The sequence below is a fragment of the Hypanus sabinus genome, chromosome 20 (genome assembly GCF_030144855.1).
Source record: "Hypanus sabinus isolate sHypSab1 chromosome 20, sHypSab1.hap1, whole genome shotgun sequence".
Classification (NCBI taxonomy): Eukaryota; Metazoa; Chordata; class Chondrichthyes; order Myliobatiformes; family Dasyatidae; genus Hypanus; species Hypanus sabinus.
In genome coordinates, this window is record NC_082725.1 from 462024 (window position 1) to 478901 (window position 16878).

General features: G+C 46.3%; 1 protein-coding gene across 1 annotated transcript in view; it reads left to right on the forward strand.

Annotated features, from left to right (window-relative positions):
• The first annotated feature begins 7703 nt into the window (after positions 1-7703).
• The window catches only part of LOC132378215 (protein QNR-71-like), a 161906-nt gene continuing 152731 nt past the window's right edge, over positions 7704-16878 (forward strand). Inside the window, exon 1 of the mRNA XM_059944927.1 lies at positions 7704-7989. Within this exon, the coding sequence (XP_059800910.1) occupies positions 7911-7989 (79 nt within the window). The 5' untranslated portion in view covers positions 7704-7910. The remainder of the gene's footprint in view (positions 7990-16878) is intronic.

Consider the following 16878-nt stretch of genomic DNA (forward strand, 5'->3'; position numbering starts at 1 on the left):
AGTGAGAGCACAGTAAATTTACACATATTTAGAAATGATATTTATCCAACCTGCTTGTGCCTTTTATTTAGCTAGTTAAAACAATATAGTGCATTAATTGTCCATTCATCCCTCCTCACTGATGTCCCTCCAGCCACTTATCCTTGCGAGCAGAACAAGTGCTATACGTACCCCTACACCACCTCCCTGCATTTTCATTCAGGGCCCAAACAGTCCTTCCAGGTGAGGTATCCAGTGCTCCTGGTGTGTCCTGTGTATCAGTGAGACCCAGCATAAATTAGGAGAAACTTTGCCTCCATCAGAAAAAGCAGGATCTCCCAGTGGCCACTCATTTTAATTCCACTTCCCATTCCCATTTTGACATGACTATCATGATGAGGCCACATGCAGGTTGGAGGAGCAACACCTTAATATTTCATTTGGGTAGCCTCCAATCTGATGGTATGAACATTAATTTCTCAAAATTCCAGCAATTCCCACCTTTACCGTTCCCCATTCCCATTTCTCCCTCTCGCCTTATCTCCTTACCTGTCCATCACCTTCCTCTGTGCTCCTCCTCCTCCTCCCTTCCATGGCTTTCAGTCCTCTCCTATCAGATTCCCCCTTTTACTGCCCTTTATTTCTTTTAGTAATCAATTTTCCAGCTCTTTACTTCATCCTATACAACCCCCGTTACACTTATCATCTACTACCTTGTATTTCTTCCTCCCCTCTTCCCCTCCCCCCAACTTTTTTACCCTGACTTTTCATAATCTTTCTCCAGTTGTGATGAAGGGCCTTGACCCGAAAAGTTGACTGTTTACTCTTCTCCTTGGATGCTGCCTGGCCCACTGAGTTCCTCCAGCCTTTTGTGTGTGTGTGTGTTGCTTGGATTTCCAGCATCTGCAGATTTTCTCTTGTCCATGCATTAATTGCCATATTTAACTGAATTTGGCACATATCAGATGATTTTCTGGTGATTAGCATTTAACTTGTAAACCATACAGTGCCTTGTCAGTATTCACTTTTATATTCTTTAAAATATTAGTGTATCCAGTAGGGACTTCATATTAAAAGCTAATTATTCAAACTCCCTGCGGAGCGTTAAGAATGTCTGCTAAGGTGTAATTACCTTACTGAACGGAAACAGAACCATTAATGTTTAGTTACAACCTATGGAGTTTAAAGTCAAGTGGTTTCTTTTTGCATTGTAATTAAGAATTTCATTGTTTTCAGACCCTGTGGATCTATACTTCTTCCTGAATAATTACTGTTAAGTTTCCTGATTTAAAAAAAAGAATTGTAGATATTAGAAGTCTAAGTTAACAGATACACAGTCAGTCAGTCAGTCTGATAAAGCTTGGGGAGGGATTATCATTTTATGTCAAAAGGCCTTTCATCAGAGAAGTTTCTTCTGAACCTTCAGCTTAATATTTTTGGTTATTTCCATTTTCTGTTTTTCTTCAGTTTCATTCACTGGATTATGCTTAAACTGAGTAACTCTAAACTTTCAATTTTCTGTGGATAAGTATGTAAATTTTATTTTAGAATTATAGGTGCAAATGTGCAGAATATCAAAAAATAAATGTATAATCAAGCTAATATGAAGCAAATTAAAAAACATCTATGATTAAACATTATACTGTAGTTGTATTTTAATTTGTTTAAAAATAAGAATTCTTGTTCCATTCAGCAATCTTAATGTAATAGAAAATTCTATTACAGTATTAACAGTGTGGATGATTAATCATAATGCCAGTTGCAGCAACTCCACCCAAATCAATGATTAATTTGGAAATGTTTTGCACAGAATGCCACTCCCAAGAAATTCACTGCTTAAAAGTGCTTTTGCGTAAATTTGACCGTGCTGATGCCAACAATTTTTTTTAAAACAAGAAAATTTGCAGATGCTGGAAATCCAAGCAACACACAAAATGCTGGAAGAACTCAGCAGGCCAGACAGCATCTATGGAACAGAGTACAGTCGCCAACATTTTCTGATTGTTTTTGAATCATTCTAAACACGTTTTAATAGCTGCATTTCCTTCAACATGTGGCATAAAGGAAATTACTGGAATCCTCTGATATCAGGTAGCAACTGCAGTGGGTAGATGGGGAGCAGAGTTAAACATTTACACCAATGAAAAATGGAGGCTTATGTGGGAAGAAAGGGTTAGATCGATCTTAGGTATGTTAAAAGGTTGGCACAACGTCATGGGCCAAGGGCCTGTAATATACTGTTCTACAGTATGTTGATATTTCATTAAAACTGAGAAAAGTTAGAGCAAGTTGCCAGTCAGAGATGAAAGGGAGGAGCACAGATTGTCTGTGCTTGAGTGTGCTAATATCGTACAGTATATTAACGGTTCTTTCTGGCTCTGTGTGCTTTAAGGAGGTAGGAATCATGATTAACACTATGAAGGTGCAAATCAGAGGAATATGAGGTAGCGTTCATCGATCTGTGGACTGTACAGAAATCTGATGGCGGAGGGGAAGAATTTGTTCCTAAAATGTTGAGTGAGTCTTTTAGGCTACTGTACATGTTTCCCTGACGGTAGTAACAAGAAGGGGACATGTTCAGGGTTCTTAATAACAGATGCTGCCTTAATGAGATATCACTTTTGGAAGATGTGCCCATGATGGAGATGGCTGAATCTGCAACTTCCTTTGATGTTGCATTTTGAAGTCTCCATACTAGGCAGTGTTGGAAGCAGTCAGAATGCTCCCCACATTCAAAGTAGTACAATGTTCAAAGTAAAGTTTATTATCGGGCTACATACATATCACCACATAGAAACCAGAGGCTCTTTCTCCTGGGCTGCATACTTAGCAAATCTATAGAACAGTAACAACAAACTTTGCAAGTGCAAATATAAATAAATAGCAAAACAATAACCAGTATGAAAGAACAAGATAAAGAGGCCTTAAAGTGAGACCGTCAGTTAAGAGAACATCAGAAATAGAATAAGAGTAGTTATTCCCTTTTGTTCAAGAGCCTGATGGTGGAGGGGAAGTAACTGTTCTTGAACCTGGTGGTGCAAGTCCTGAGGCACTTGTACCTTCTACCTGATGGCAGCAGCGAGAAAAGAGCATAGCCTGGGTGGAGAGGATCTTTGATGGATGCTGCTTCTCTATGGCAATGTTAAATGTAGATATGCTCAATGATTGGAAGAGTTTTACCTGTGATGTGCTGGGTGGAATCCACTACCTTTTGAAGGATTTTCCATCTAGGGGCATTGCTGCATACATCTGTAGAAATTCGGGGAACTCTTTGGTGATACACGAAATCTAAAATTCCTAATGTATAGCCGCTGGCGTGCCTTTGTCGTGATTGCAACAATATGTTGGGTCCGGAATAGATTCTCTGGGATGTTGATGCTCATGATCTTGAAGCTAATCACTGCTGATCCCTCAATGATGTCTGGTGTTAATGCTACCCCTACCTGAAATCAACAGCAATTGCTTTCGCTGAGTTCATGGTTGTTGTTGCTCATCCAACGGCTCTACCTTACTCCTATACACAGCTACACAATGATGAGTGAACAGTGAGTAAAATTCACGTGTACAGCCCTGCCATCTGAAATTTTACCAACAACAACAGCAGTGTCTTTGGTGAGTTGTGCCAAGCTACACAGTGATGAGTGTAAAAAGTGAACAGTGGGCAAAGCTCACGTCCTTGAGGTGGGCCTGTGTTAATATTAACAACGTGATGTGTTTATGGATCCGCAATGATTGTGATCTCCAGGCGAGGAAGTCAAGGATCCGGTTGCAGAGGGGGGTTTCGTGGTCCAAGTTTTGAAGCTTGTTGATAGTACTGATGATGTTGAACGCTGAGTTGTAATCAAAGAATGGCAGGCTGATGGAGGTATTCCTGGTTGTCCAAGGACAAGTGGAGAGCCAATGAGACTGTGTTCTTATAGAGATTTATAAAATCATGAGATATTGATAAAGTGGTCACATACTTTCCCCCAGATTAGGTGCGTCTAAATTTAGAGGGTACTCATGTAAGATAAGGTAAAGATGTAATGGAGATTTGAGGGCCAACCTTTTCCACGGAGTGTGCTGCGTGTATCAAAGGAAGGGACAGGAGTGATTAAAATGAGGGTGAATAAAATATTAAAGACATACGGACATGTGCATGGATCGGGATCAGCATCTGCAGAATCTGGACACACACAAAATGCTGGAGGAACTCAGCAGGACAGACAGCATCCATGGAAAAGAGTAAAAGGTCGACGCTTTGGGCTGAGATCCTTCTTCAGGACTGGAAAGGAAGGGGATGAAGAAGTACAAGGTGGTAAATGATAGGTGAAACGGAGGGGGGGGTGGGGTGAAGTGAAAAGCTGGGACGTGGATTAGTGGAAGAGATAAAGGACTGCAGGAGGGGGAGTCTGATAAGAGAAGATAGAAGACCACGGAAGAAAGGGAAGAGGGGTTGATGGGCAGGTTGGGTGAAAGGGAAACAGGAATGGGGCATGGCAAAATGGGGGGGGGGGAAATTACCGGAAGTTCGAGAAATTGATGTTCATGTCATCAAGTTGGAAGCTACCCAGAGGAATATAAGGTGGTGTTCCTCCAACCTGAGTGTGGCCTCGTAACGGCAGTGAAGGAGACCGTGACTGACATCACGGAAAGGGAGTGGAAAGTGGAATTAAAATGGGTGGCTACAGGGAGATCCTGCTTTTTCGAGTGGACGCAGCGTAGGTGCTCGGCAAAGCGGTGTCCCAATATACGTCGGGTCTCACTGATATACCGAAGGCCACATCGGGAGCACCGATACAGTAATCTTCCCAACAGAATCACAAATGAATTGTCACCTCACCTGGAAGGACTGTTTAGGTCCCTGAATGGGAGTGAGGGCGGAGGTGTAGGGGCAGGTGTGGCACTTGTTCTGCTTGCAAGGATAAGTGCCGGGAGTGCGATCAGTGGGGAGGAACGAGTGGGAGCGATCCCTGCGGAAAGCGGAAAGAAGGGGTGGGTGGGGAAGATGTGCTTAATCGCCGTTGGAGATGGCGGTTGTTACGGAGATTTATGAGCTGGACCCGGAGGGGTGGTAGGTGAGGACAAGAGGAACCCGATCCCTGGTAGAGTGGCGGCGGGAGGATGGGGTGAGAGCAGACGTGCACGAAACAAGAGATGCGGGGGGGGGGGGGAAGCCCCTCTTTTTGAAGAAGAAGGACAGTTCATTAATTCTGGAATGAAAAGCCACATCCTGAAAGCAGACGTGATGGAGACGGAGGAACTGAGAAGGAGATGGCATTTTTACAAGTGACAGGGTGGGAAAATGTATAGTCCAGGTAGCAGTGAGAATCAAGGGTTTTATAACAGGCAGCAGTAGATAGACTCTCAGAGATAGCGACAGAGATCGAGGAAAGGGAAGGAGGTGTCGGAAATGGATCAGGTAAATTTGAGGGCAGGTTGGAAGTTGGAAGCAAAGTTGATAAAGTCGACGAGCTCAGCATAGGTGCAGGAAACATCACCAACGAGTGGACAGTCGCGGGACCGGACAGCATCCCAGGGCGAGTACTTAGGATGTGCATAGCATAACAGGCAGGTGTATCTACAGACATGTTTAATCTCTCCCTCCCCAGTGTAGAGTGCCCTCATGCTTCAAATTATCCAGCATTGCCCCTGTATCAAAAAAGACCAAAGTAACATGCCTGAATGACTGGCACCCTGTCGCACTCACCACAATCATAAGTAAAAGCTTTGAGAGGCTGGCCAAGGACAACATCTGCAGCATGTTACCACCCAAAGTGCACCTCCTACAATTTGCCTACCGACACAACCGATCAACAGATGACGCAATAGCCACTGCTTTACATACTGTCCTTACAGATCTGGAGAATGCTGTTCTTGGACTACAGGCCAGCATTCAACACCATATAGTAATTCCATCCAGGCTTGACAGGAAGCTCAGAGACATCAGCCTTGACCCTGCCTTGTGCAGCTGGATCCTGGACTTCCTGTCAGATCACCGGAAGGTGGTAAGAGTGGGCTCTCTCACCTCTACCCCTCTGTCTCTCAATACAGGAGCCCTTCAAGGCTGTGTACTGAGTCCCCTGTATACCCATGACTGTGTCGCCACCCACAGCTCTAACCTGATAATTAAATTTGCCGAAGACACTACATTGATTGGTCTTATCTCAAACAATAACGAGGTGGCCTACAGGGAAGAAGTCATCACCCTGACACAGTAGTGTAAAGAAATCAACCTCCCTCTCAATGTCACAAAAACAAAGGAGCTGGTTGTGGATTACAGGTGGAATGGAGACAGGCTAACCCCTGTTGACATCAATGGATCCGGGATTGAGAGGGTAAACAGCTTCAAGTTTCTCAGCATCTACATCACTGAGGACCTCACGTGGTCTGTAAACACCAGCTGAGTGGTGAGAAAGGTACAACAGCGCCTCTTTCTCCTCAGACGATTGAGGAGGTTTGGTATGGGTTCCCAAATCCTAAGAACTTTCTCTTGGGGCACAATTGAGAGCATCCTGACTGGCTGCATCATTGTCTAGTATGGGAACTGTACCTCCTTTAATCGCAGGGCTCTGCAGAGAGTGGTGCAGACAGCCCAGTGCATCTGTAGTTGTGAACTTCCCATGATTCAGGACATTAACAAAGACAGGTGTATAAAAAGGGCCTGTAGGATCATTGCGGACCCAAACCATCCCGACCACAAGCTATTCCAGCTGCTACCATCTGGAAACGGTACCGCAGCATAAAAGCCAGGAGCAACAGGCTCCGGGGACTGCTTCTTCCACCAGGCCATAAGACTGATGAACTCATGCTGACTTGAGTGTACTCTATATTACATTGATTGTTCTATTTATTATAAATTACTATGATTGTACATTTAGATGGAGACATAACGTAAAGATTTTTACTCCTCATGTATGTGAAGGATGTAAGAAATAAAGTCAATTCAATAGAATCATTGATGTAGCGTAGGAAAAGTTGGGGAGTGGTACCAGTGTAGGCTTGGAACATACAGACTGTTCCACGCAGCCGACAAAAAGGCAGATATAACTGGGACGCATACGAGTGCCCACGGCTACACCTTTTGTTTGAAGGAAGTGGGCGGAGCTGAAGAAGAAATTATTGATAGTGGGGACCAAGTTCCGCAAGGCAGAGGAGAGCTGGGGTGTAGGTGAACTGGTTGGGTCTGTTATCCAGGAAGAAGCGGAGAGCTTTAAAGCCCCCCTTTTGTGGGATGGAGGTGTATAGGCACTGGTCTTCCATAGCGAAAACGAGACCACCGGAGCCAGGGAACTTGAAATCATGGAAAAAATCAAGAGCGTTTGAAGTGTCACGGATGTAGGTGGGGATAAAACAAAGTCGCGGTATGTAAATTCGGTGGGGCGGGAACAAGCAGAAACAACGCGTCTACCTGGTCAAGCCCGTTTCTGGATCTAGATACGGGAGGTGCGGGGGAAGGGATCTATGAGGTTGGTGGCAGCGAATGGGAGATGCCGAGTGTGGTTCAGGTGCACATAAGTGCAAAAGTAATGGCGATGTGCTCGAACCGGTAACGCCGATTCTGAAACTGATTTCGCAGGCGGTGACTTTCTGAACGAACGCTGGACAAAGCTGGCATTTCTTTCGGCTGGGAGCATCCGGCCACATTCAAACTCAGCGCCTAACTTTATTCGTAAACGTGCCCGTCTCTCGGCCGCGCGTCGCCACGCCTCCTCCCACTCTCCGGCAGACAGCGTCTGACGTCATTAGTAGACGCTAAACTCTGGTCATGTCTGAAGCTGCACGGATATAAATTCGATCGGATCGAATATTTCAGATTGGGTGCTTGCTTCATTGCGTAATAATTTAAATTTAAAACGTATGTACGCTGGTACTGATGATCTCCATTCAGTGGTGTCTATTTCGAGACGCTAAGAAGCCCCGCGGCTCCGGTTTCTAATCAGTACGCCAACATGCCGATATGCAAGTATTTCCTAGAGGGCCGCTGTCGTTTCGGCAATAACTGTTGGAACGAGCACCCCCGAGGCGGAGGTAAGAGGGGTGGCGGGATTGAGTGAATGGAGAAAGGGATGCTGAACATAGTCAACCTTCAGCCCACAGGCCGAGACACCGAGGGAGGAATCGGGAATGAGGCCGAAAGGACGGCAGGAGGTGCTGAGAATGTGGCCGAAAGCGTAACAAAAGAGGCCCAAGTTAAAAAGAAAGTTCAGTTAATTGTGAATTAAGTCTGCCGATTGTTGCATTTGTAGCTGTTCATGAATGCATTTAGAACAGGGACAAACTAGATTGCCTGTTTGAAAAGAAGTTGTGCAAGGACGCTACCCTATCTGAATAACTGAATTACCAGCTATTTCTGGCATCTTAAGGAGAGATAAAATATACTGTTTCAGAGGGTGGCTGCAGCTTCAGAGCTGCTCTACGAACTCTGCTTTCTTGTTCACCTTTAGCTATTGTGAGTTGCAGCTGTTGCATATGAATTTTGAATTTGAATTTATTTAAATCTTACTCGCTCATGTTGTGGGTTGGATGTCAAACTCTTTGCGTTATGATTTCGTCGCAATGTACAGACGCATGAATTTATAAGTCTAATGGCTTTTAGAAAGAAACTGTCCTGTGGCCTGTTGGTCCTGGCTTTAATTTGCCAGGAGGAAGCAGCTGAAACAGTTTAAGGTTGGGAGGATTGGTATTCCCGATGATCTTCCAGGCTTTCGTTTCGCACCTGCGTAAAGTAAATGTCCTCTATGGAAGGAAGTTCATTCACATCCACAGATGCTCTGGGATGTCTGTACCACTCTCTGCAGTGCCCAGCAATCAAGGTTGGTGCAGTTCCTGTACCAGGTGGTGATACAGCCAGTCAGGATGCTCTCACTGGTGCCCCTGTAGAAGGTCTTGAGGATTTGGAGGCCCATGGTGAACTTCTTCAGTGACCCGGGAGGAAGAGACTCTGTTGTGCTTTTTTTGCCACAAAGCCAGTGTCTACAGTCGAGGTGAGATCTTCGGTGATGTGTACACCGAGGAACTTGAAACTACTCACCCTCTCAACTGCAGACACATTGATATTTATCGTGCCGAGCCTGCCGATGTTCCTCCTGTAATCCATGCTCATATTTTTTGTTTTTTGGACGTTGAGGGAGAGGTTGTTATCCTCGCACCACTGTGTCAGGGTGTTAACCTCTCCTCTGTAGACTGTCTCATTACTGGTAGAAATAAGGTCGATCAAAGTCATGTCATCTGCAAATTTGATCAGCAGATTGGAGCTGTGTGTGACAGCACAGTCGTGGTTATGCCTCATAGGGCTGGCTGCTTGCTACTCTCTGCAGGCAGGCCTTAACAGACCAAGGACCCGGCAGCCAAGATGTGGAACCTCAGGGCCACACGCAGAATCTGGGTATTTTACAGTTCCAGCTAAACTACAGGGGATCTCGGAGCAGCGGTGGGCTCCAGAGACATGACATGCAGGCCCACCTCTGTGTGGATACTCCCTGGCGCCTATCAACCACTGTCCCAGCTATGGGTAAATAGCCCCATTGCCTTGTGATAAGTCCGTTGAGCCAAGACTAAGGAAGCACACCCTGACAGAAAAGCAATGCGCTGGCGGCGCGCAATAGGCAGGCCTTAACAGACCAAGGACCCGGCAGCCAAGATGTGGAACCAGTTGTCCTGGGTTCACCCTTGCCACCGGGATTTACCTTATCATACTGAAGATAGTGCTACTGGAGATGACATACCCCGGTGGCACTTTAATATCTTCCTTGCGCAGGTCTCCACTCTGACCACGGTGAACAATACCTGGACCTTACATATGGTTGACATCTGACAGCGATGGGGCGTCTGGCAGTGGGAGCAGGTACGAATGGACTGGGAGCTCCTAGTCAGAACCCTGCACGGCAGCAGCACAGGGTATTTGGTCGTGAGCAGCTGGGACTGAGTGACAACTGTTTTCAGCAAACCCCTGTGCAACTGAACAGCCCTATTTAGGGACTGCACTGCTCACCCCAATTGGGGAAGGGCCTAGAAAAGGTGGCCTAAAAATTGCCCATTCAGTCACTCACCTGGATAGGTTACCGCACCTATCGGGCTATTGCACTATTGCGGTCGAAATAAGAAACAATACAACTTAAAACTGGCAACATGGAATGTAAGGACTCTCCTGGACTTGTATGGCATCTCTGACAGACGTCACCAGAGAACAGCCTTGATCGCTGCTGAGCTGAGGCGCTACAACATCGACAATGCTGCTCTGAGTGAGACCAGGCTCCTGGATGAAGGCTCTTTAACAGAGGAAGGGATGGGTTACAACTTCTTCTGAAAAGTTTCCCCCCAAGTGGACAACATCTCCACGGAGTAGGATTGGCCATCAAGAACACCTTTCTACCAAGTCTCTCAGAAACACCTGTTGGCATTAGTGAAAGACTAATGACCCTCCATATCCCCCTGGCAAAGAAACTTTATGCCATGCTTCTCAGTGCCATCTGAGAATGAGGCCAAGGAATGCTTTTATCATACATTGGATGAAGCTCTTTGCCGGATCCCTAAGAATGATAAGACTCTGTTGCTTGGGGACTTCAATGCTAGGGTGGGTCAGAACAACAGGATATGGAGTGGAGTGCTAGGTAGGCATGGTATTGGCAAGGTCAAAGCAAGTGGCATGAGGCTACTTACTCTTTGCTCTGAGCATAACCTTACCATAACCAACACAATCTTCCAGCAGAAGGCAAAATATAAGACCTTGTGGATGCACCCTTGCTTTAAACATTGGCACATGATCGACTTCATCATTGTGAGACGTAGTTCTCAAGGATGTTCTCATCGCCCGTGCCATGATGGGTGCAGAGTCCTGGACTGACCACCGTATGATTGTGGCCAAGCTCCATATGGAAGTGCGTCCCTCCCCTTGCGGCTGCAAAAGCCCAATAAAAAGCAGCTAAATTGCAACTGCCTGAGAAACACAGCAGCAAGAAGTGAGTTTTGACACATCCTTGGCTAAGAAACTAAGGGAGCTAGAACCTTGTCTGGGTTCAGAAGATACCATGGAACAACAGTGGACCTATATCAGCTCTGCACTCTATGAAACAGCAGCCCAATCCATCAGCTATAAGAGCAGAAACCACCAAGACTGGTTTGACGATAACTCAGATACCATCCACAACTTGCTTAAGGACATGCACAAAGCACACCAAGCAACTTTAGATAACCCATCATCCATCAGCATCAGACAGCATTGGCAGGCAGCTCGGAAGGAAGTGCAAAAGGCTATACAAAATGAGTGGTGGGCTGAAAAGGCACATGAAATCCTGTCCTTTGCCAATAATAATGACCTACATAATTTTTACAATGCTGTCAAAACCATCAATGGCCCAATAACTCAAAGCGTTACTCCCCTGAAAACAGCAGATGGTCAAACACTTCTGAAGAATCAGAATACCATTCTGCTGAGGTGGGCTGAGCATTTTAACACTCTGCTTAATCAGAGTTTCGAAGCAGACCCCACCATCCTGGACGAACTGCCTGAACTACCTCCTATCCATGACCTCAGTCTACCACCAACCTTCCAGGAGATTCTATCAGCTGTCCATTCCCTTAAGAACAATAAGTCCCATGGCACTGACAATATCCCTGCCGAGTTACTGAAGAACGGAGGGTACATGTGTATGTGCACCCTCTACCAGTACATCATCAAGGCCTGGACTAACGAGAGCATCCCACAGCAATAGAGAAATGCAAACATCGTTGTAATTTATAAGAACAAGAGTGACGAGGCCATCTGCGGCAAAAGTAGGGGCATATCACTCCTTTCTGTTGCTGGAAAGGTCCTGACTAAGGTGATGCTTCAGAGGCTTATCAGCAACATCACTGAGTCAACGCTGCCTGAATTGCAGTGTGGATTTAGGAAGAACAGGAGCACGATCGACATGATCTTCACAGCCTGGCAGCTTCAGGAAAAGTGCCGGGAGCAACATCAAGACCTGTTTATGGCCTTTGTTGACCTCTCCAAAACATTCAACACTGTGCAAAGAGAGCTCTTACGGGATGTCCTCCTCAGGTTTGGCTGCCCCAATAAATTTGTAAACATCCTCTGCCAGTTCCATAATGGGATGACTGCTCGGGTGACCATAGGAGGGCAAGAGTCCAAGCCCTTCTTTGTACGCACAGGGGTGAGGCAAGGGTGTGTGCTAGCGCCAGTGCTTTTTAATATCTTCCTCCTGTGTGTAACCAAGCTTCTCCACAACGAAATTGAGGATAGCAGTGGTGTGGCAGTGGAAGTCAGATTAGATGGCAACCCCTTTAACATCAGGAGGCTCCACACAACCACCAAACTCCATAGAGAACGGGTCCTGGAGCTGCAGTTTGCAGGTGACTGTGCTCTTGTGGTGGATCTTCAGACTGTCCTTGCTGTGGCGGTGAGAGCATACAGCACGATGGGGCTGACTGTCAATACCACCAAGACAGAAGTGGTTTGCCAATGGAGTGCTAGTGTCCCAGCCACCCTACCTGCCTTCACTGTTGGTGATGAAGAGCTGTCAGTAGTGCCATCTTTCAAATATCTGGGGAGCATTCTTCCTGAGGATAGTGGCATTGACAACGACATCCAGAGCCACATTAAACAGGCATCAGCTGCCTTTGGGAGACTTCTGTGTAGAGTTTTTCAGAACAGGAGCCTTCGTCCCTCCACAAAGGTCGCCGTATACCAAGCGGTCTGTGTCACCACCCTCCTTTATGGCTGTGAAGCTTGGGTAACCTACAGACATCACATCAAGTCCTTGCCTTCAGCGCATCCTAGGAATTACTTGGCGTGAGTGGGTGCCTCACACTGAAATACTTGTAAAGACCAACTGCAGAAGTATTGAGGCCATGATCACCCAGAGTCAGTGTGGGTGGGGCACATGGTAAGGATGCCCCCATGTTGGCTACCCCGCAGAGTTTTATACGGCCAGCTACGTCATGGTCGACGCTCAGCTGGAGGGTCAAAGAAGCGCTAAAAGGATCAGATGAAGAATGTTTTAATGAAGTGCAAGATCAGACCTGAGGACCTGGAGGATGTTGCTGCTGACCGTAACACTTAGCGACAGCTGTGTAGGGATGGGGTTCGTATTCTGGAGATGGAAAGAACAACCAGAAGAGAGCCAGGAGAAATGCAGCCATGATTGCCCTCACTACCACATATACATGTCCCACCTGCAATAGAGCTTGTGGGTCCTATAGGACTATAGTCATCAAAGATCTCACTGTTAAAGGAGTGGGTGTCGTCATCAGATTCTGATTGACAACTGAAGAGAAGAGAGGGGGTGTAAAGGGAGTAGAGAAGGGGACTGGGGACACCTGTGTTGAAGGTCAGAGGGGCAGAGGTGAGAGAGCACATCCTTACCACCTGTCAGCAACCCAATAGGAAACCTAGGATCCAGCTGCACAAGGTGGGGCACAGACCAAGGTCTCTGAGCTTCCTGTCAAGTCTGGAGGGAATTATGGTGTTGACTACTGAACTGTAGTCCAGGAACAGCATTCCAACATAAGCATGCCTCTTCTCCAGGCAAGTGAGGATGGTGTGTAGGGTTGTAGCTATGGTGTTATCGGTAGACAGGTTCCATTGGTCGGTGAATTGAAGGGGGTCCAGTGTGGGTGGTAGCATGCTGTAGATGGAGTCTTTAACCGGCCTCTCAATACATTTGCTTATAATTGATGTGAGAGCAACAGGGTGCCAATCGTTCAGGCATGCTACCTTGGATTTCTTTGATACAGGGACGATGATGGATGATTTGAAATGGGAGGACACTACACACTGGGAGGTGGAGAGATTAAAACTGTCCATAAACACACCAACCAGCTGTTCCGCACACTCTTTGACTACGTGCCCTGGGATGCTGTCTTATGGCTGTTGACCTGTTGGGACGTTCAATGTATCTCAGCCTCGGAGATGACCAAGGTACAGGTCTCGTTGGCAGCTCTCCTCAGGTTCAGTCCTATCAACCTCAAATCGAGCATAAAAAAAATTTAACTTGTTCGGAAACAAGGCAGTATAGCTCTGTTTCTTCTTGCGGTCCATAATGGTGTGCAGTTCTTGCCATACTCTGCATGTGTCTAGACTTGTTCTAGAGCAGCTTTGGCCTATGGTTAGGCCACACTTAGACCCCCTCCAGTTCGCCTATCAGCCCCAACTAGGAGTTGAAGATGCTATCGTCTACCTGCTGAACCGTGTCTACGCCCACCTGGACAAGCGGCGAGCATGGTGAGGGTCATGTTTTTTGACTTCTCCAGTGCGTTCAACACCATCCGCCCTGTTCTGCTGGGTGAGAAGCTGACAGTGATGCAGGTGGATGCTTCCCCGGTGTCATGGATTATTGATTACCTGACTGGCAGACCACAGTACGTGCGCTTGTAACACTGTGTGTCAGACAGAGTGGTCAGCAGCACTGGGGTTCCACGGGGGACTGTCCTGTCTCCCTTTCTCTTCATCATCTACACCTTGGACTTCAACTACTGCACAGAGTCTTGCCATCTTCAGAAGTTTTCTGATGACTCTGCCATACTTGGATGCATCAGCAAGGTAGATGAAGCTGAGTACAGGGCTACGGTGGGACACTTTGTCACATGGTGTGAGCAGAATCATCTGCAGCTTAATGTGAAAAAGACTAAGGAGCTGGTGGTGGACCTGAGGAGGGCTAAGGCACCGGTGACCCCTGTTTCCATCCAAGGGGTCAGTGTGGACATGGTGGAGGATTACAAATACCTGGGGATACGAATGGACAATAAACTGGACTGGTCAAAGAACACTGAGGCTGTCTACAAGAAGGGTCAGAGCCGTCTCTATTTCCTGAGGAGACTGAGGTCCTTTAACATCTGCTGGAAGATGCTGAGGATGTTCTACGAGGCTGTGGTGGCCAGTGCTATCATGTTTGATGTTGTGTGCTGGGGCAGCAGGCTGAGGGTAGCAGACACCAACAGAATCAAGAAACTCATTCGTAAGGCCAGTGATGTTGTGGGGGTGGAACTGAACTCTCTGACGGTTGTGTCTGAAAAGGGGATGCTGTCCAAATTGCATGCCATTTTGGACAATGACTCCCATCCACTCCATAATGTACTGGTTAAGCACAGGAATATATTCAGCCAGAGACTCATTCCACCGAGATGTAACACTGAGTGTCATAGGAAGTCATTCCTACCTGTGGCCATCAAATTTTACAACTCCTCCCTGGTGTCAGACACCTTGAGCCAATAGGCTGGTCCTGGACTTATTTCCACTGGGCATGATTAACTTATTATTATTTAATTATTTATGGTTTTATATTGCTATATTTCTTAACTACTCGTCATTGGTGTGGCTGTAACGAAACCCAATTTCCCTCGGGATCAATAAAGTATGTCTGTCTGTCTGTGTCATTGTTGCAGAGTTATGATTGGATTTTGTTACTGTTTTGCCACCTTGATGGCTCTACGTAAATCATAGTAGCATCTCTTGAGCTCCCATAGAAGTATGGAAGGCAGGGAGGCTTGGAAATTGGTGAGTACATAAGGCTATAAAATATAGGAACAGAAATGGGCTATTTGACCATTGAGTCTGTTCCGCTATTTCAATAGACAATAGACAACAGGTGCAGAAGTAGACCATTCGGCCCCTCGAGTCTGCACTGCCATTCTGAGATCATGGCTGATCATTCACTATCAATACCCAGTCCCTGCCTTGTCCCCATATCCCTTGATTCCCCTATCCATCAGATATCTATCCAGCTCCTTCTTGAAAGCATCCAGAGAATTGGCCTCCACCGTCTTCCAAGGCAGTGCATTCCACACCTCCACAACTCTCTGGGAGAAGAAGCTCTTCCTCAACTCTGTTTTAAATAACTGACCTCTTATTCTCAATCCATGCCCTCTGGTACTGGACTCTCCCAACATCTGGAACATATTTCCTGCCTCAATCCAATCAGATCCTTTAATTATCTTAAACGTTTCAATCAGATCCCCTCTCAATCTCCTCAATTCCAGCGTGTACAAGCCCAATCTCTCCAATCTCTCTGCGTAAGACAGCCCTGCCATCCCAGGAATCAACCTAGTGAATCTACGCTGCACTTCCTCAATTGCCAGAATGTCCTTCCTTAAACCTGGAGACCAAAACTGTACACAATATTCCAGGTGTGGTCTCACCAGGGCCCTGTACAAATGCAAAAGAACATCCTTGCTCTTGTATTCAATTCCCCTTGTAACAAAGGCCAACATTCCATTTGCCCTCTTCACTGCCTGTTGCACTTGCTCATTCACCTTCATTGACTGGTGAACTAGGACTCCTAGGTCTCTTTGCATTTCTCCCTTACCTAACTCTACAATACTCTGCCCTCTTGTTCCAGCTTCCAAAGTGGATAACTTCACATTTATTCACATTGAATGACATCTGCCAAGTATCTGCCCACTCACTCAGCCTATCCAAGTCTCCCTGTATTCTCCTAACGTCCTCTTCGCATGTCACACTGCCACCCAGTTTAGTATCGTCAGCAAACTTGCTGATATAGTTTTCAATGCCCTCATCTAAATCATTGACATAAATCGTAAAGAGCTGTGGTCCCAATACAGAGCCCTGTGGTACCCCACTAGTCACCCCCAGCCAGTCTGAGAAACACCCATTCACTGCTACCCTTTGCTTTCTATCTGCCAACCAGTTTTCTATCCATGTTGAAACCCTGCCCCCAATGCCATGAGTTCTGATTTTACTCACCAATCTCCTATGTGGCACCTTATCGAATGCCTTCTGAAAATCTAGGTATACAACATCTACTGGCTTACCCTCATCTAACATCCTTGTTACACCCTCAAAAAACTCCAACAGATTAGTCAAGCATGATTTGCCCTTGGTAAATCCATGCTGGCTCGGCCTAATCCTATTTCTGCCATCTAGATGTGCCACTATTTCGTCCTTAATAATGGACTCAAGCA